At 34.5% G+C, this 13,704-nt stretch overlaps 1 protein-coding gene across 9 annotated transcripts in view; it reads left to right on the plus strand.

Annotated features, from left to right (window-relative positions):
• Positions 1-13,704, plus strand: part of Rev1 (REV1 DNA directed polymerase) — a 93,238-nt gene that overhangs the window by 61,804 nt on the left and 17,730 nt on the right. For 5 of the 9 annotated variants that reach the window (XM_048810259.1, XM_048810262.1, XM_015499679.2 and 2 more), the window contains 5 exons: positions 1,074-1,181; positions 2,687-2,803; positions 7,126-7,234; positions 12,242-12,370; positions 13,115-13,269. In XM_048810259.1, the coding sequence (XP_048666216.1) occupies positions 1,074-1,181; positions 2,687-2,803; positions 7,126-7,234; positions 12,242-12,370; positions 13,115-13,269 (618 nt within the window). Of the gene's footprint in view, positions 1-1,073; positions 1,182-2,686; positions 2,804-5,211; positions 5,390-7,125; positions 7,235-11,642; positions 11,770-12,241; positions 12,371-13,114; positions 13,270-13,704 lie in introns of those variants that run through there. The other 4 variants (XM_015499681.2, XM_048810264.1, XM_048810263.1 and 1 more) reach the window with 4 other exon arrangements.

A 13,704-nucleotide genomic window follows, 5' to 3' on the forward strand; every position in this document is an offset into this window, starting at 1 on the left:
GTTAATACTTTCATAAAGCAGAATTGTGATTGTTAAAATTTGCTTTACAAATTATTTCTCCAGGTAACATAGAGGGTAGTAAATAAGTATGTGGCTTTGGAGTTAGATAGATTAGCCTGAATCCAAACTCTGGTTCTGCCATTTTTCTCCTGTAGGACCATGAACTAGGCAACTTGCCTCTCTGAGTCTCAGTTTCATCTGCAGAGGAATGATAGGAATTGATGATGTTTGATTCACAGGATTGTGAGCTTAACAAAGATAAAATGAGCAGTTTCTGTACCTTGCACATAGAACTAGGTAAATGCTGTCAAACTCACACTTTGGCAGATGGACTGGCTGAACTCTTTCAAGGGATGAGTCTTAAGTTTTTAGAAGCCTATTATAATATTCTAACCCTCAGTAGAAAAACAGATCAAAAGTTTTATAAGCTCAGGGTTCTTATTTCCAGGATCTGTATTATCTTGCAAGGCCAGGGAAATAACCCTAATATTCTTTGTAATCCAAATAGTAGGTTAAAATAACTCTTAATGAATCTGTGTAGCTCATTGTTACTGGAAGCCATTGTCCATAGGAGAGGACATTCATTTTTATCTCCTCAAATGATATATATGTGATGGAGAACTAAATTTGTAGTCCGGCACAAGGAGAGAAATTCCATTTGTAAACAGATCTTTGTTTTATAGACTATTCTTAGAGTATGTTTACTTAGAACAAGAGCTTGGTAATTTTAATAAAATAATTAGTACACAAATAATTTTAAGTTAAACTTTTTGACAAACTATTGTAATTATTGACTTTATTAGGATATAGATTAGGAAAAGATACCATGGTATCACGAAAATTGATTTAAAATTATTGTTCAAGAAATCAATTTATATCTGTACTTTCAGAGCTAAAGAAACAGATTTCACTCCTATTAAGATGGTAGAAATAGTCTGTGATATATTTTATATTTTTTAAAGACTTTATTTTCCTTTTAAACATCTTTTAAGTGCAACTTCTAAGTCAACGTGATCTAATTTTTTAATATGAAAAATTAGTTTGGGGTTTGAATGTTCTCTTTTTCCTTCTAGGAAATATGTCAGTATTGAGTTCACCCAGACATCAGAGCTGTATAATGCATGTTGATATGGATTGCTTCTTTGTATCTGTGGGTATAAGAAACAGACCAGATCTCAAAGGTCTGTATTCTTGTTTATGTTTTATTAAGAAAATATTATTACGAATGTGAATATGTGTGTACGTACGTACGTGTGTGTGTGTGTCTGTGTGTGTATGTATTCAATCTAAGGGATAACAAAGGGTTCTTTGAAAAATATTTATTCAGATTTTCCTTGGCAAAATCAGTTCCTGCTTCCAAACTTTCTGAATTGTATTGTCTAGAAGTAAGGTGAAGAGGAATTAGAAACTTTTCTCCAGGTAGAGATGAAGAGGATTCATTTTCAGCTGAGGGATATGTCCTCTAAGACTGATAGAGGCAGGGCCCTGCCTTGGGCATTTTCTGGATTTTATACTACTTGTTAATGAAAATTTTATGGTAACCTGTATCTTTGGCACAGGGATCAGCATACTTTCTTGTGTGCAAATAATTTGATAGTAGTCTTGAAGCAGGTGAACATGCCAGTGTTTTGGTTGTAGAATAATTTTGTATTGAGTACAGCTAAAATATATTAAGTTACTTGGGCAGGGTTTGTTTTAATGAAATTTCAGATGTTTGTGAACTAGTCATTACTTCTAAGAACATGTATTTTAGATTTTTCAGTAGTTATCTCTGTCTAAAACAGAGAGCTATATTAGCATTTTCTTCTGAGATCCAGTTCTTCGCTTCCGTAAGAATCCCTAATTATGGCACAGAAGATTCTGGGTTAATATCAAAGCTTTATCTTGGTCATGGGTAGATGCTGCTTCAGTTCTGAAGGAATTTTTAACATGTTAAAATTTTGATTTTTAACTTAGGAATAATTTTTAATGTATTTTCTTGTGCATGCTAATCAGAAGCTCTCCAACTGAGTTATCTCCTGGTCTCCCCTTTTTGTACCCTTCACAACAACTATATTTAATAAATATATAAAAATCATCTGTGCTAAAGCTTTACAACATTATGGTTACTCATGGAAAAGGAAGTGATAAGTGAAAGTAATTTTCTAACTAAAGCAAAAACTGAGAGACTATATTTATGCTTGGGCGAGGTAGGGTCAGATTGAGATCCTATACATATGAATCAAATTTATTTCTCTTACTATAAAATTGAATAGATGAGTGTAGATGTTGAACCTGCTCTTTGGATACCAGAAATATAAAAAGTGTGTGTGTGTGTGTGTGTGTGTATACATACATACATACATAACACAAATACATATATTAAGGTTTTCTTTCTCTCCCTCCTCTAATCTGAGTATCTGGTTTGAGTTGTCTGTTTTCTACCATAAGAAATCTTAGAAAGCTAAGTGATGTTGCTTTTAGGTTAAATAAATATATCAAAGTTGTCTTCAGTAGTTACTTTTCAGGGGAGAGCTAAGGAACTTAAATGACATTTTCATAGTGATTGATAGTAATATTAATTTCTTAAGGGATTAATGCCTGAAGGAGAAGAGTATATATTAAAAATATATGAAAATTTTTTCTTTACTTGCTCTTATCATTTCTATGCACTTAGATGTAAAATAATTTAATCTTTTCCTTACAGGAAAACCAGTGGCTGTTACTAGCAACAGAGGCACAGGAAGGGCACCTTTGCGTCCAGGAGCTAATCCCCAGCTGGAATGGCAATATTACCAGAATAAAATCCTGAAAGGCAAAGCAGGTACAGATGAGCTCTTTGAAGTCATAGTGCTCCTGTGGACGACTTCTGGATTTTGCTGTTGATATCATTTTAGAAATGAAAGCAGAGTTACAGAAACTAGCTTTTTCATTTTCAATCAAAACAAAATCTGAATACTACATAACTGGCTTGTAGTTAGTTAGGCTTTGTTGAATTGGATGGTTATATTTTCCTGGAACAGAGAGAAGACTGTTTTTAAAATGTGACTTATTTGCTTTTATATATTAAGATGGGGATGAAAATTATGGACATGCTTGAGAAACTTTTATGTGACTTGAGACTGAATTACTAGTAATTTGACCCCTGCATCACAGTAAGAACACTGAAGTTTGTTAAGATTCAAATGAGGAAGAGGAATAAGAAAGAGTAGAACTTTAATTTATTGGAATAAGAATGTAAATACCAATAATAATTCTTCATGTCTTTTATTGAACCTGTTCCATATGAGAAACATTTTCTTACCCCTTTTGGCTTTTATTTAGATATTAATAAACAAAAATCATAAATTTTACTACTCAAAATACTAAGATTTTTATGTATCTTTTATTGCCCCCCCCCATAAATTCCCTGAGAAAAAGTCTAGAAATTTCTTCAACATTGATCAATTTCCTCGTGTATGTCTTGCAAAGCTCCCAGTTTTTAAAAATTAGTCTTTCAGGAAAATATTGATCAGAAAGTAGGTATACAAGTGATACAGAAGGCATGCAGTTTGATTTTATCCCAATTTTTTTCATTTCCCTAATTTGTCAGTCATTAAACTTTGGGCTTATTTTAGAAAAGACCCCTATTAAGGCAAAAGGAAAGAGAGTGGGCAGCTCTAAGGACCTTTATTGGGATTACAGTCTTTTTTATTGGTTTAGTCCTGTTTACATGGTATGAATGTGAAAAAAAAATTGTAGATAACACATTTATGCTTGGTGTGTGCAATATTTTCCAAGTTTTTTTGGATTTTTTTCTTGATCTAAGTCTTTGCAGAGATTTTTGAGATTGTAGGCTTTTGTGTGTCGTGAGTAGATCTTGGGGTAGCTCTTATTGAACTTGTATTGTGGTATGGTTAGTTTCTAAGTATTGTTAGTGTGGTTTTGTAGTAGATTGTTTTTGTTTTCTATATTTTCTTCGTGATTGTTACAAAGATGAAATCTTCAGTTCTAGAAAATAAGAAAGTAGCCTAAGGAAGTGTACCATACTTGTCACATATTGGGCACTTAGTAAATGCTTTCTGAATGTCAAAAGAAGAAAACAATCCCAGGTGTATATGTTCGGTAGCATCACTCGGTTATTCAGTGCTCAGAGTCCTCAGTGGGTGGAGGACTTGAGTTTGCTACACATGTCCTTATTTCAGCTCTCTACATCTAGAGCTTGACCTTGGCAGGTACGTGTTCCTTAGGAGTAGCTGTAGCTGGTCCTCCTTTGTCTTTCCTTTCATCACTGTCTGACCATACGTTGTTTATGAACAGAATATTGTCATTGGTTACTTAATTATCTTCATCAATTTAGCCACTGGATTTTTATAATGTTTAATGACCTTTATAATTCACACACATCCCCTTCACCTCTATGTGTGGGTGGTATATCAGAAGGCAAAAAATAGGACAAATACTTAAAATTTCACTTGCTATTGAACACTGTCAAAAATAGATTTTTTTCTTACTGGAAGAGATGAATATGATACTTTGATGTTATACTCTTGCTTTAACTTGATGTCATTCACTTTTATATCCTAAGCTTTTTGACCTATTAGGAGCTTACCAATATATTTATTACATAAGGAAAGGATTAGATTGTCCTTTATTATAATAAAGTAAGTTTGCAATTAAGCTTGTGCTCAGAACTTGTTTTTTCCAATACCTCTGTTCCTCTTTCCTTGTTATTCTCCAGTCTTTCTTTCTCTGGGTCATTATTAGACATGACACCAAAAATTTAAAAAATATTGAGGATCACTTTAGGAATTAGAATCTTTGGCTTCTTTTTTGAAAAAATAAACAGTCCTAATGTTTTGGCTTGCATGTCTATGCAGAGGTTTAGGACAAATAAGCATCTTTAATCCTTTTTAGAAACTTTGGTTTCTTTATTGTCATATTCAGAAACATGAATTAGACCAGTGTAACCAGGGGATCTTATCCATCTGTGACTTCCTTTGGAAGCTGCTTCCTGAATAGTACTCGGTAGTGATGTCTCATTGATGATCTCATTATTTGGAACCTTTTAGACACTAGATTTCATGATTGGGGCCTTTTACCCCATTCCTGGATTCCTGGGATGGAGATGTTTTCTATCCCTTCAACAGCTTCAGTTTTCATTCTAAAGAACAACGGTTTTTAAAGTCATATTAGTCATAGATTTATTCTCAGCGATTTCTTTTTCACAGACTTGGGTCCTGGCCTCTGATTTCTCCAACCGTTCCTCCACATTCTCCATGTGCCCGTCTAGTTTGTCAAGTTTTGATGAGCAGTTCTCTACTTTGCCCTCCAGTGAGGACAGTGTGTCCCTGCATTTCCCTGAATCTCACATGAAGCAACTCACTCCGCTGGTGGAGGGACCCACGCACTCTGCTGCACTGTGGAACAGGTCAGCCAGCCCAGTGAAGAGGAACATGATGGTGCTGCCTCTCAGGCCAGGGCATTGGGGGCGCATGGACCACACTCTGTTCTTGCCTCAAGCATGAGCTTTCTATAACTTCCAGATGAATATTTTAGGTTAACTAGCCCCAGTAAAATAGTCACATAACTCCCCAACTTTTAAGGCATAACTCATGGTTACATTACTGTGGCTGTTCAAGCTTCCATACTCCTTGTTTTGGTCTAGTAGCACCCTCTGTTGGACTGTCTTACTGACAGTCCTGAAATTCTTACAGATTAGAATAATGGACTGTTATAGAAACACTGGATAATCTGCTCTGCATTCTGTCTTGAATTTGTAACTGTGACATGTTACTCACTTTTTATCAGAAAACCTAGCTCACATTACATACTTTGCTGTTTTTATTTTTTGATGCAAGTAGGATTTGACCCTATTAAGATGCCAGTCATGAGTGTGATTTGCATTTATGCTGTGCATACATGGGTGTTCCAGTCCAGAAGTGCCTCGGATGAGTTGCATAGTTAGGTATAAGACGTTAATGATTACCAGTTAAACAAGGAAGAGTTATTTTAGCCTATGAAGCCAAATACCTTGCTGTGTTTTTCTGGTGGTACATTAACTTGGCTGAGTTTTTATGGAAGATTGAGTCTCTTAAATAAACAGAATTGTAGGATTTGTTAGGTATGTATTGTTACAAGATACTCAAAATAGGCTTTATAGAACTAGAGGAAGTGGTATATTTTGGACTTAGTTTACTGACCATTTGTTGTTGTTGTTTATAGAGGAGATATGACTGAGATTGCGTTTGTAGAATGTGGTGTGTGTTTACAGCATATTCTTCTTGTAACCTAATAGTATTATCCGGAGAACCATGACTGGAGTTGTATTTTAGTCTGTTAATTACTGGGGAATGTGGTAAAGGAACTAAAGTGGCATGTAACCGGTAGATTTTCTAGACTGTGCTTTTATGTTCTTGTGTAAAGTGGTAACTTTGGTTTGGATATATTAGGCTAGAGTTGTGTTCTGTAAAGCAGTAGAAACTCTGATCACACTTGAATGGTTTTTACTTGAATGTGCATTTTTATACCAAAAGTAGAATTGCCTGAAAGGGGAAATACTGCCATGAAGCTCTTTTACCTGATGTGTATATAAAATGAAAAGCTTAAATTTAGGATGAAACCTCTTTATTGTTTTGGCCTATTCAATTATTGTTTGATCAAATGGTTGGTAGGAATTTGATGATTGTTGATCATATTAATTTGCCTTAAGTTCTGCAGATAGTTTTTTTAGGAAACAGAAACGTTCTGAGAAATGCGTTTTTTCCTTTAACTTTTCCCCCACTACGAAGAGCTGTGAAGTCTCTCTAAGGCTGTAGTTGGGGAGTTTGTTTCCCTGATGACTTTTCATCCTTGTCTACCTCCTGCGGGTTACAGGATAGTTATATTTACCTCAGTGTATTTTTAAAAAATTTCTATTATTAAAACAGAACACATTAAATTTGTTATTATAAGTTTTTATCTGACTGCTGTTGAAGAATACAATGGAAGCAAGTAATTTTAGGTTACAGAATTTTATTTTATTAAGGAGACAAAAACAAGTAGATATAACCATATTAGGATTTTACTAAACATTTGTATTTAAAATAATGAAAAATAAATTTCTTGAATAAAAGTTAAGAAAAATCAATTTTTAACATATAGTCATTAAACTTTGTTATTTTAAAGCAGATATACCAGATTCATCAATGTGGGAGAATCAAGATTCTGCACAAATAAATGGAATTGATTCTGTTTTGTCAAAGGCTGAAATTGCTTCTTGTAGTTATGAAGCCAGGTATGTAGAAATACTAAGTGTGTTGTCTTTCCTAATGAATAGTTGATTTAATTATTTTTATATAATTTTTGGAAATAGATTTGGAAATGTCAGACCTCTCATTTGAATGTCACAAAACATTATGAAGTGTTTTTAATCTTAATTCCTTCTGTTCTCATCTACCCCTATCTTCCATGCTAAATAACTTTAAACAATTTAACAATCCCTTATGAACCTATAGGTCCTGCAGTGGAAACCAAAAGAAATTGGGCACTGTCATTTTTATTCTCTTTTAAAGCATGGAATTAAAGAATTAAAAAATTTTTTAAATGGGAGAGAGCCTTCATATTTATCTACTGAAATCTTCCCTTTTATAGATAAGGGAAACCCCTTGTAACAAAGCTGATAATTGGTTTGTCGTTATTTAAACTCTATTGCCAAGCTGTGCACAGTGGTACACACCTGTAATCCCAGCTGCTTGGGAGACTGAGGCAGGAGGATCACCAGTTCAAAGTCGGCCTCAGCAGCAGCAAGGCTTTAAGCAACTCAGTGAGACACTGTCTCTAAATTAAATACAAAATAAGGCTGGGGATGTGGCTCAGTGGTTGAGTGCCCCTGAGTTAAATCCCTGGTATCAAAAAACAACTCTATTGCCTTTTTCAGAAGTAAATGATTTCATGCACTTATACCCAGTAATCATCTCACTTCAAATTGGTAAGAATGGGGCTGGGGTTGTAGTTCAGTGGTAGAGCACTTGCCTAGCATGTATAAGGCACTGCGTTTGATCCTCAGCACCACATAAAAATAAATTTTAAAGAAAGGTATTGTGGGCCTGGAGTTGTAGAGAAGAGGTAGAGCACTTGCCTAGCATGAGTCTCTGGATTCAACCCTCAGCACCACATAAAAATAAAATAAAGGTATTGTGTTCACCTACAACTAAAAAATAAATGTTAAAAAAAAAAAAGGTGTCCATCTACAACTTAAAATTTTTTTTTTTTAAATGTTAAGAATGTCAACGTATTAGCACCAACTTTGTGTGTAGGTCTTTATCTTATAGTAATCTTACATCCTTATTGCAATCAACTGATTAAATACAAAGAGGAACACACATACGTATATTCCTTAAACATTAAAAAAATCATGTTTTAATAATCAATTACAGTGGTTGTGAAAATAGAGGGAGTAATAAATTAATTAATCGAAAAAGGAATCTATTTTTCCTTTTCTGATAACTAAACCCAGACATTTTTGCCTTTATAACACAGCATACATTTATTATTGATGATAACTCTAAGTATTCAATAATTAAAAGAACAGCCTTAAATCAGTTATATTTTTTTCATTTTCATTCAAAGTTGGGGTTTTTCCAGCCAATCTAATCTGAACAGAAAAAATATTTGAGCTCAACATTATCTAATCAGAATAGTGTGTTTAAAAATTTGCTGATAGTTTTATTAATATGATATTCAAATTAAAAAGTTCAAACATGCATAATGTAAAATATAAAATATGTTCAGTTCTTTTCCATTATGACTGTCAACCTAGTATTCCCAGGCTAACTTTGCCTTTCTCATTAATAGAACCTTTTTTTTTTTTTCATTGCCAGTTGATAATGTGGCCAGAGACTTAAACTTATTTTAACAAATAAGAATTAAGTGAAATACCAGAAGCATTTAGGATTGTTGGTACCGCTCTTTATTAGCACAGGCAATTCAGAGCTGAGTTTGTGTGGTGCTCAACAGGTTGATCTTTCTTCACCCACTTGGTTTTAGAAGGGTGACTTGTACTTTTAGTGGCTAGATAGCTGTGTGGAGTATCTGTCGGATGCAGTGACACCCAAAAATAAATATGTCCTTGGGTTTTGCTGGTTGGTGAAGTAAGAGTTTCTCCCTCTCCATGCTGCCTCTGCAAGGACACAGCAGCAGCACTCCTGGATGCCTGCTAGATGGATGCTAGACAGGGAGTACAATGGCTGCCTGGAGGCAGAAGCCTTCTCAGTTTCTGATGGCCTTGGACTTCACCAGCTAGGTTAAGTGTATCTAAGTGCTGGGCTTCTGGTGTTTGGAGTTGCATTCGTATTGACCCACATAGCAGCAGTGGGGTGACAATATATGAGCCCCAGATACTATGCTGGAAGCCATTTAAGTGCCAATTAAATAGCAAATGTTTATTTTAAAGACATGCATAAAGAGATAAAAATGAATTTGCATGTAAGTTGCAAAATAAATTAAGTCTGTAGCTATGGGATTTTTGTCCTTTCATTCTAATTTTCCCTTTTCTAGAAGGCTGTTCCTAATGTTTTAATAACCAGTAGAAATTATTTTCTAAATACCTTTTTATTTATGACTATCCAACAGGTGTTTTTCTTTTTGTGAAAAGATTTATTAAAAAGCAAGTATAATTAATAATTGCATCAGAGAAATGTTTCTGAGATTGGAGAGGGGATTAGATGGTCATCACAGTTCTGTGCTTTGATGAGTTTTTGATAGACATGACCTAATCTGAAGTCTGCCAAGAATGGAATGTGAATATGAGATGAGATAAATCATATATGTGAATCATATGTGAATATGAGATGAGATAAATCATATGACATAGTTAGACTATGTCATAGTATGCATTAATTTTAGAAGTTTTACCCATAATTAACCATAAAGAATAAGTGTACAGGGGCTGAGGCTGTGGCTCAGTGGTAGAGCGTTCGCCTAGCTTGTGTAAGGAACTGGATTCGATCCTCAGCACCACATACAAATAGAAACAAATTAAAATAAAGGTATTGTGTCCAACTGCAACTAAAAAAATATTTTTTAAAAAAGAATAATTGTACATACTAAGTGAGAAAGTAGATATGTGGATGAATGTAGGTAATGATAGACTAATACTCTAGAATCATAGGTTTTTTAAATTAAAAAAAATTAAATCTCTATTTTCAGGTGCTTTTGTAAGGACCTTTACTGTTCTTTCTTACTAGTGACATGAATAGTATGTGGAATGGACAGTATTAATGAATTGATGGTTGATTTCCCCCCCACACACACATTGTCTGATCCAACACCAAATACCATTGTCTGAGCAAAGCCTATTGCAAGAAGGAGTATGCTATCTGCACTTTAAGCCTGGGAGTAAACTAGCATACAGTTACCAAGTACAGGGCTGGTAATTTATCCTTCATTGAATTCTAGTTGGGAGAAATAGACTAATCTAATTTTGTTAAGGGTCACTTCAAAAGTTTTTGTAATTATCTGTATTCGTTTATTTTCTGTGCAAAAAATCTTAATTTCCCAGGCATCAATTCAAAGTATTTTGCTTCCCTTACTTATGGGAAATCTTTTTGGTTTTGGTTTTGTTTGTAAATTCTTTGTAGTGTCTAGTGATTGTTAATCTTTTCTTTTTGCAAAATGTGCACAAGTACCTTAAAAGGTACTATATTTTTCTAATTAATGTGTCTGAAAATTTTTGTATAAATGGAAATTTAGAAAGTGAAATTATAAGAACATGATATTTATAGGAACTGTAACACATTTCTTTAAAAATGAGTAATTTCATTAATTTGTAAGTTTAGATTTTACCTGCTGAACCTTTACATCTCACATAATTATTACTTCAAGTTTACCCTTTTTAATGCCAGATCTTTTTTTATTTGCTTTAATCATTTCTGATTAACTTTTCTAAATTATGTTTTCATATACACATCTAAACTATTGTATATACACTTCCCTACATTAATAAGCAAGGTCTATTTACTGTAATTCTTCTTTTGCTGGGTGAATGCAGGGTCATCCTTATGACCTTACAAAATAATTGGAGTGACTGTATATGAGCACTAAACATATCTTATACCTAGCAACTTACAGAATACCTGAGACAAAAGTATTTGTTGAGAGAATGAAAAGTTCTTTCCTTTGCTATTTTCTTTTACAGTCATTCCTTCCTTTACTATCATTTTTTCCTTCTTATTAGATATTTTTTATTTACTAGAGTCTTAACAGTGAGATAGATTGTTATTGTTTTTGTAAACATTAAAAAATGCGTGCGGTTGGAGGATTCTTCCCTCTTGGCTCTCTCATCTGAATGATGGGAGAGTGCCAGAGGCCTTGGAGTAATTGAAGACTGTTTGTATTTGTTTCTCTAATGGGGCACATCTCCATACTAAGTAAGCTCTTAGTAAATAATTTGAGTGAACGTATAGGATAACCATGACCATACTGTATTATAGTATTATGTAATCTGGTGAAACATTGCTCTTATTACTTTGCTTGTGTTTTACTATAATATTTTTTTCTTGATTCATTTACAGAGTGATAAAGTGGAATTTTACTAATTATGTATAATTCCATAATTATAGTTTTGTGCTGAATGCTCCAAATATCAAAGGTAATGTGGGGCATTGAGACACACAGTAGATTTAAAATTTACCATTTTCAATTAGGTCCCTCAAAGTTCTGGAACCCTGGCTCCTGCCCAGAGTGATGTCCTACCATATACAATGCTGTTGGCATCTCAACCACTGTGGAGCCACTTCAGGAGCATGGAATTGGTCAATTGGGAATTGGGTGGTAATAGGATGAGTACATTTTGTCTGTTTGTCACATAGCACTGTTTTGTGTAGTTCTTGCGTTTATATTCTTTGTCTTTGGGGGAATGAACCCTGGCCAAACCGTGCCATGTATTAGGGGAAGAAAACCTTTTTGACGGCATATTCCTGCTCTGTGGTGGTTGTGATATCACCAGCACCAGCATATGGCATGCTGGCAACTCTGCAAAGGGGCCAGAGGTTGAGTTTTAGGAGAAGTCTTCAGATTCAGACAAGAGATATATAAATTACACTAGACAGACAATTGTGTCATTTTCCTTTGGGGGGAAAACAAACCTGTACATTTTCTAAATGCCTATTGTTAAGCCCTAATAAGAAGGGAGATAAATGGAAATTTTATATTAGTGGCATGGGGAGAACTTAACATATTCAATTTTGGCTTTTAGTTTGAGGCTTTCTAGTATAACCACCATTATGTTTTGTTTTCTCTCTAGACAAGTTGGCATTAAGAATGGAATGTTTTTTGGGCACGCTAAACAGCTTTGTCCCAATCTTCAAGCTGTTCCGTATGATTTTCATGCTTACAAAGAAGTTGCACGAACAATGTATGAAACATTGGCGAGGTACATGTATAATATAATCATGTCCATGTGTGTTATCTCCTACTTCTTTTTCTGTTATAAAGACAGTCCAGTGTTTTTGTTTTTTTACTGGGGGGTGGTGGTAGTATTGTTTTTAGCATTGTCAGGGTCACTTTTGCTAGACCTTTCTCTTAGAAGCCCTTTCTTCATCATCCCACTTTGACAACTTTCTTTAAAAGGAAAAACTTATTTTCAAGGGACATTTTTGCATTGCTAAAATTGTTCCAGTGCTTCTGATGGCCTCTTACTTGTGATCCCTCTTGCCTCAGCCTCCCAGGTAGCTGGGATTATAGGCATGTACCACCGTGCATAGCATTGAGGAGATACGCTTCTTGTCTCCATCTTCACCTCTGCTGCTTCTTTCTTAGGCTTTATTTTGAGCATCTGTATCCATTTAATACAAATGGCTGCTAAATACTGATCTCACTGAGAAAAATAATTTTTAATCCTTGCCTTTGTGAGAGCTTACTTTAGTAGGGAAAAGAAAATATAAAAGGATAAATTATCTGGCATCTATATGTCGGGGTTCTGTGCTAAATGGTAAGTGAGTTATAATCACAGTGGTCCTTAAGATCCCAAATAAAGAAATGTTGGTGTTATCAAGTAGAAAGCACTTTAAATGCTGTTCCAAAGCTAATCAGTGGTTTGTATACTTTATTTTGCAACATTTTTGTCTACCAGATGGTGCCCTGGCTGTGATTCATTGCCTTTGCTTTTTGTTGATAGCTACACTCACAATATCGAAGCTGTCAGTTGTGATGAAGCACTGGTAGACATCACTGAAATCCTTGCAGAGACCAAACTCAGTCCTGATGAATTTGCAAATGCCATCCGTATGGAAATCAAAGACAAGACTAAATGTGCTGCTTCTGTTGGAATTGGTTAGTATCTGGCTTATCTTATATTTTTAACTGTACCCAAAATAGTTGGTTTGGGATCCTTGAGTAACACTTAACCTTTAGAGTTTTTATTAGCTTGCTTGCTACATGCTGCATAGGTGGGCCTCTCCCTTCTGATATTTTTTAGCATTGCTTGCAGCTGCAGGTAAAAGGGTTGGGAATGCAAGTAAATGGTTGATGATAGAATATCTTTGCAGTGAACAAGATATAATAATTCTTGTTCTTCAAAAGTAGGAAAAGTCTAGGGGCTGGAGTTGTGGCTCAAGTGGTAGAGTGCCTCGCCTAGCACATGTGAGGCACTGGGTTCGATCCTCAGCACCACATTAAAAAAAAATAAAAATATTGTATCCACCTAAAATTAAAAAAAAATAATAAATATTTTTTTTAAAAAGTGGAAAAGTCTAATTATATTTGTGG

The sequence above is a fragment of the Marmota marmota genome, unplaced genomic scaffold (assembly GCF_001458135.2).
Source record: "Marmota marmota marmota unplaced genomic scaffold, marMar, whole genome shotgun sequence".
In the NCBI taxonomy this organism is placed as follows: Eukaryota; Metazoa; Chordata; class Mammalia; order Rodentia; family Sciuridae; genus Marmota; species Marmota marmota.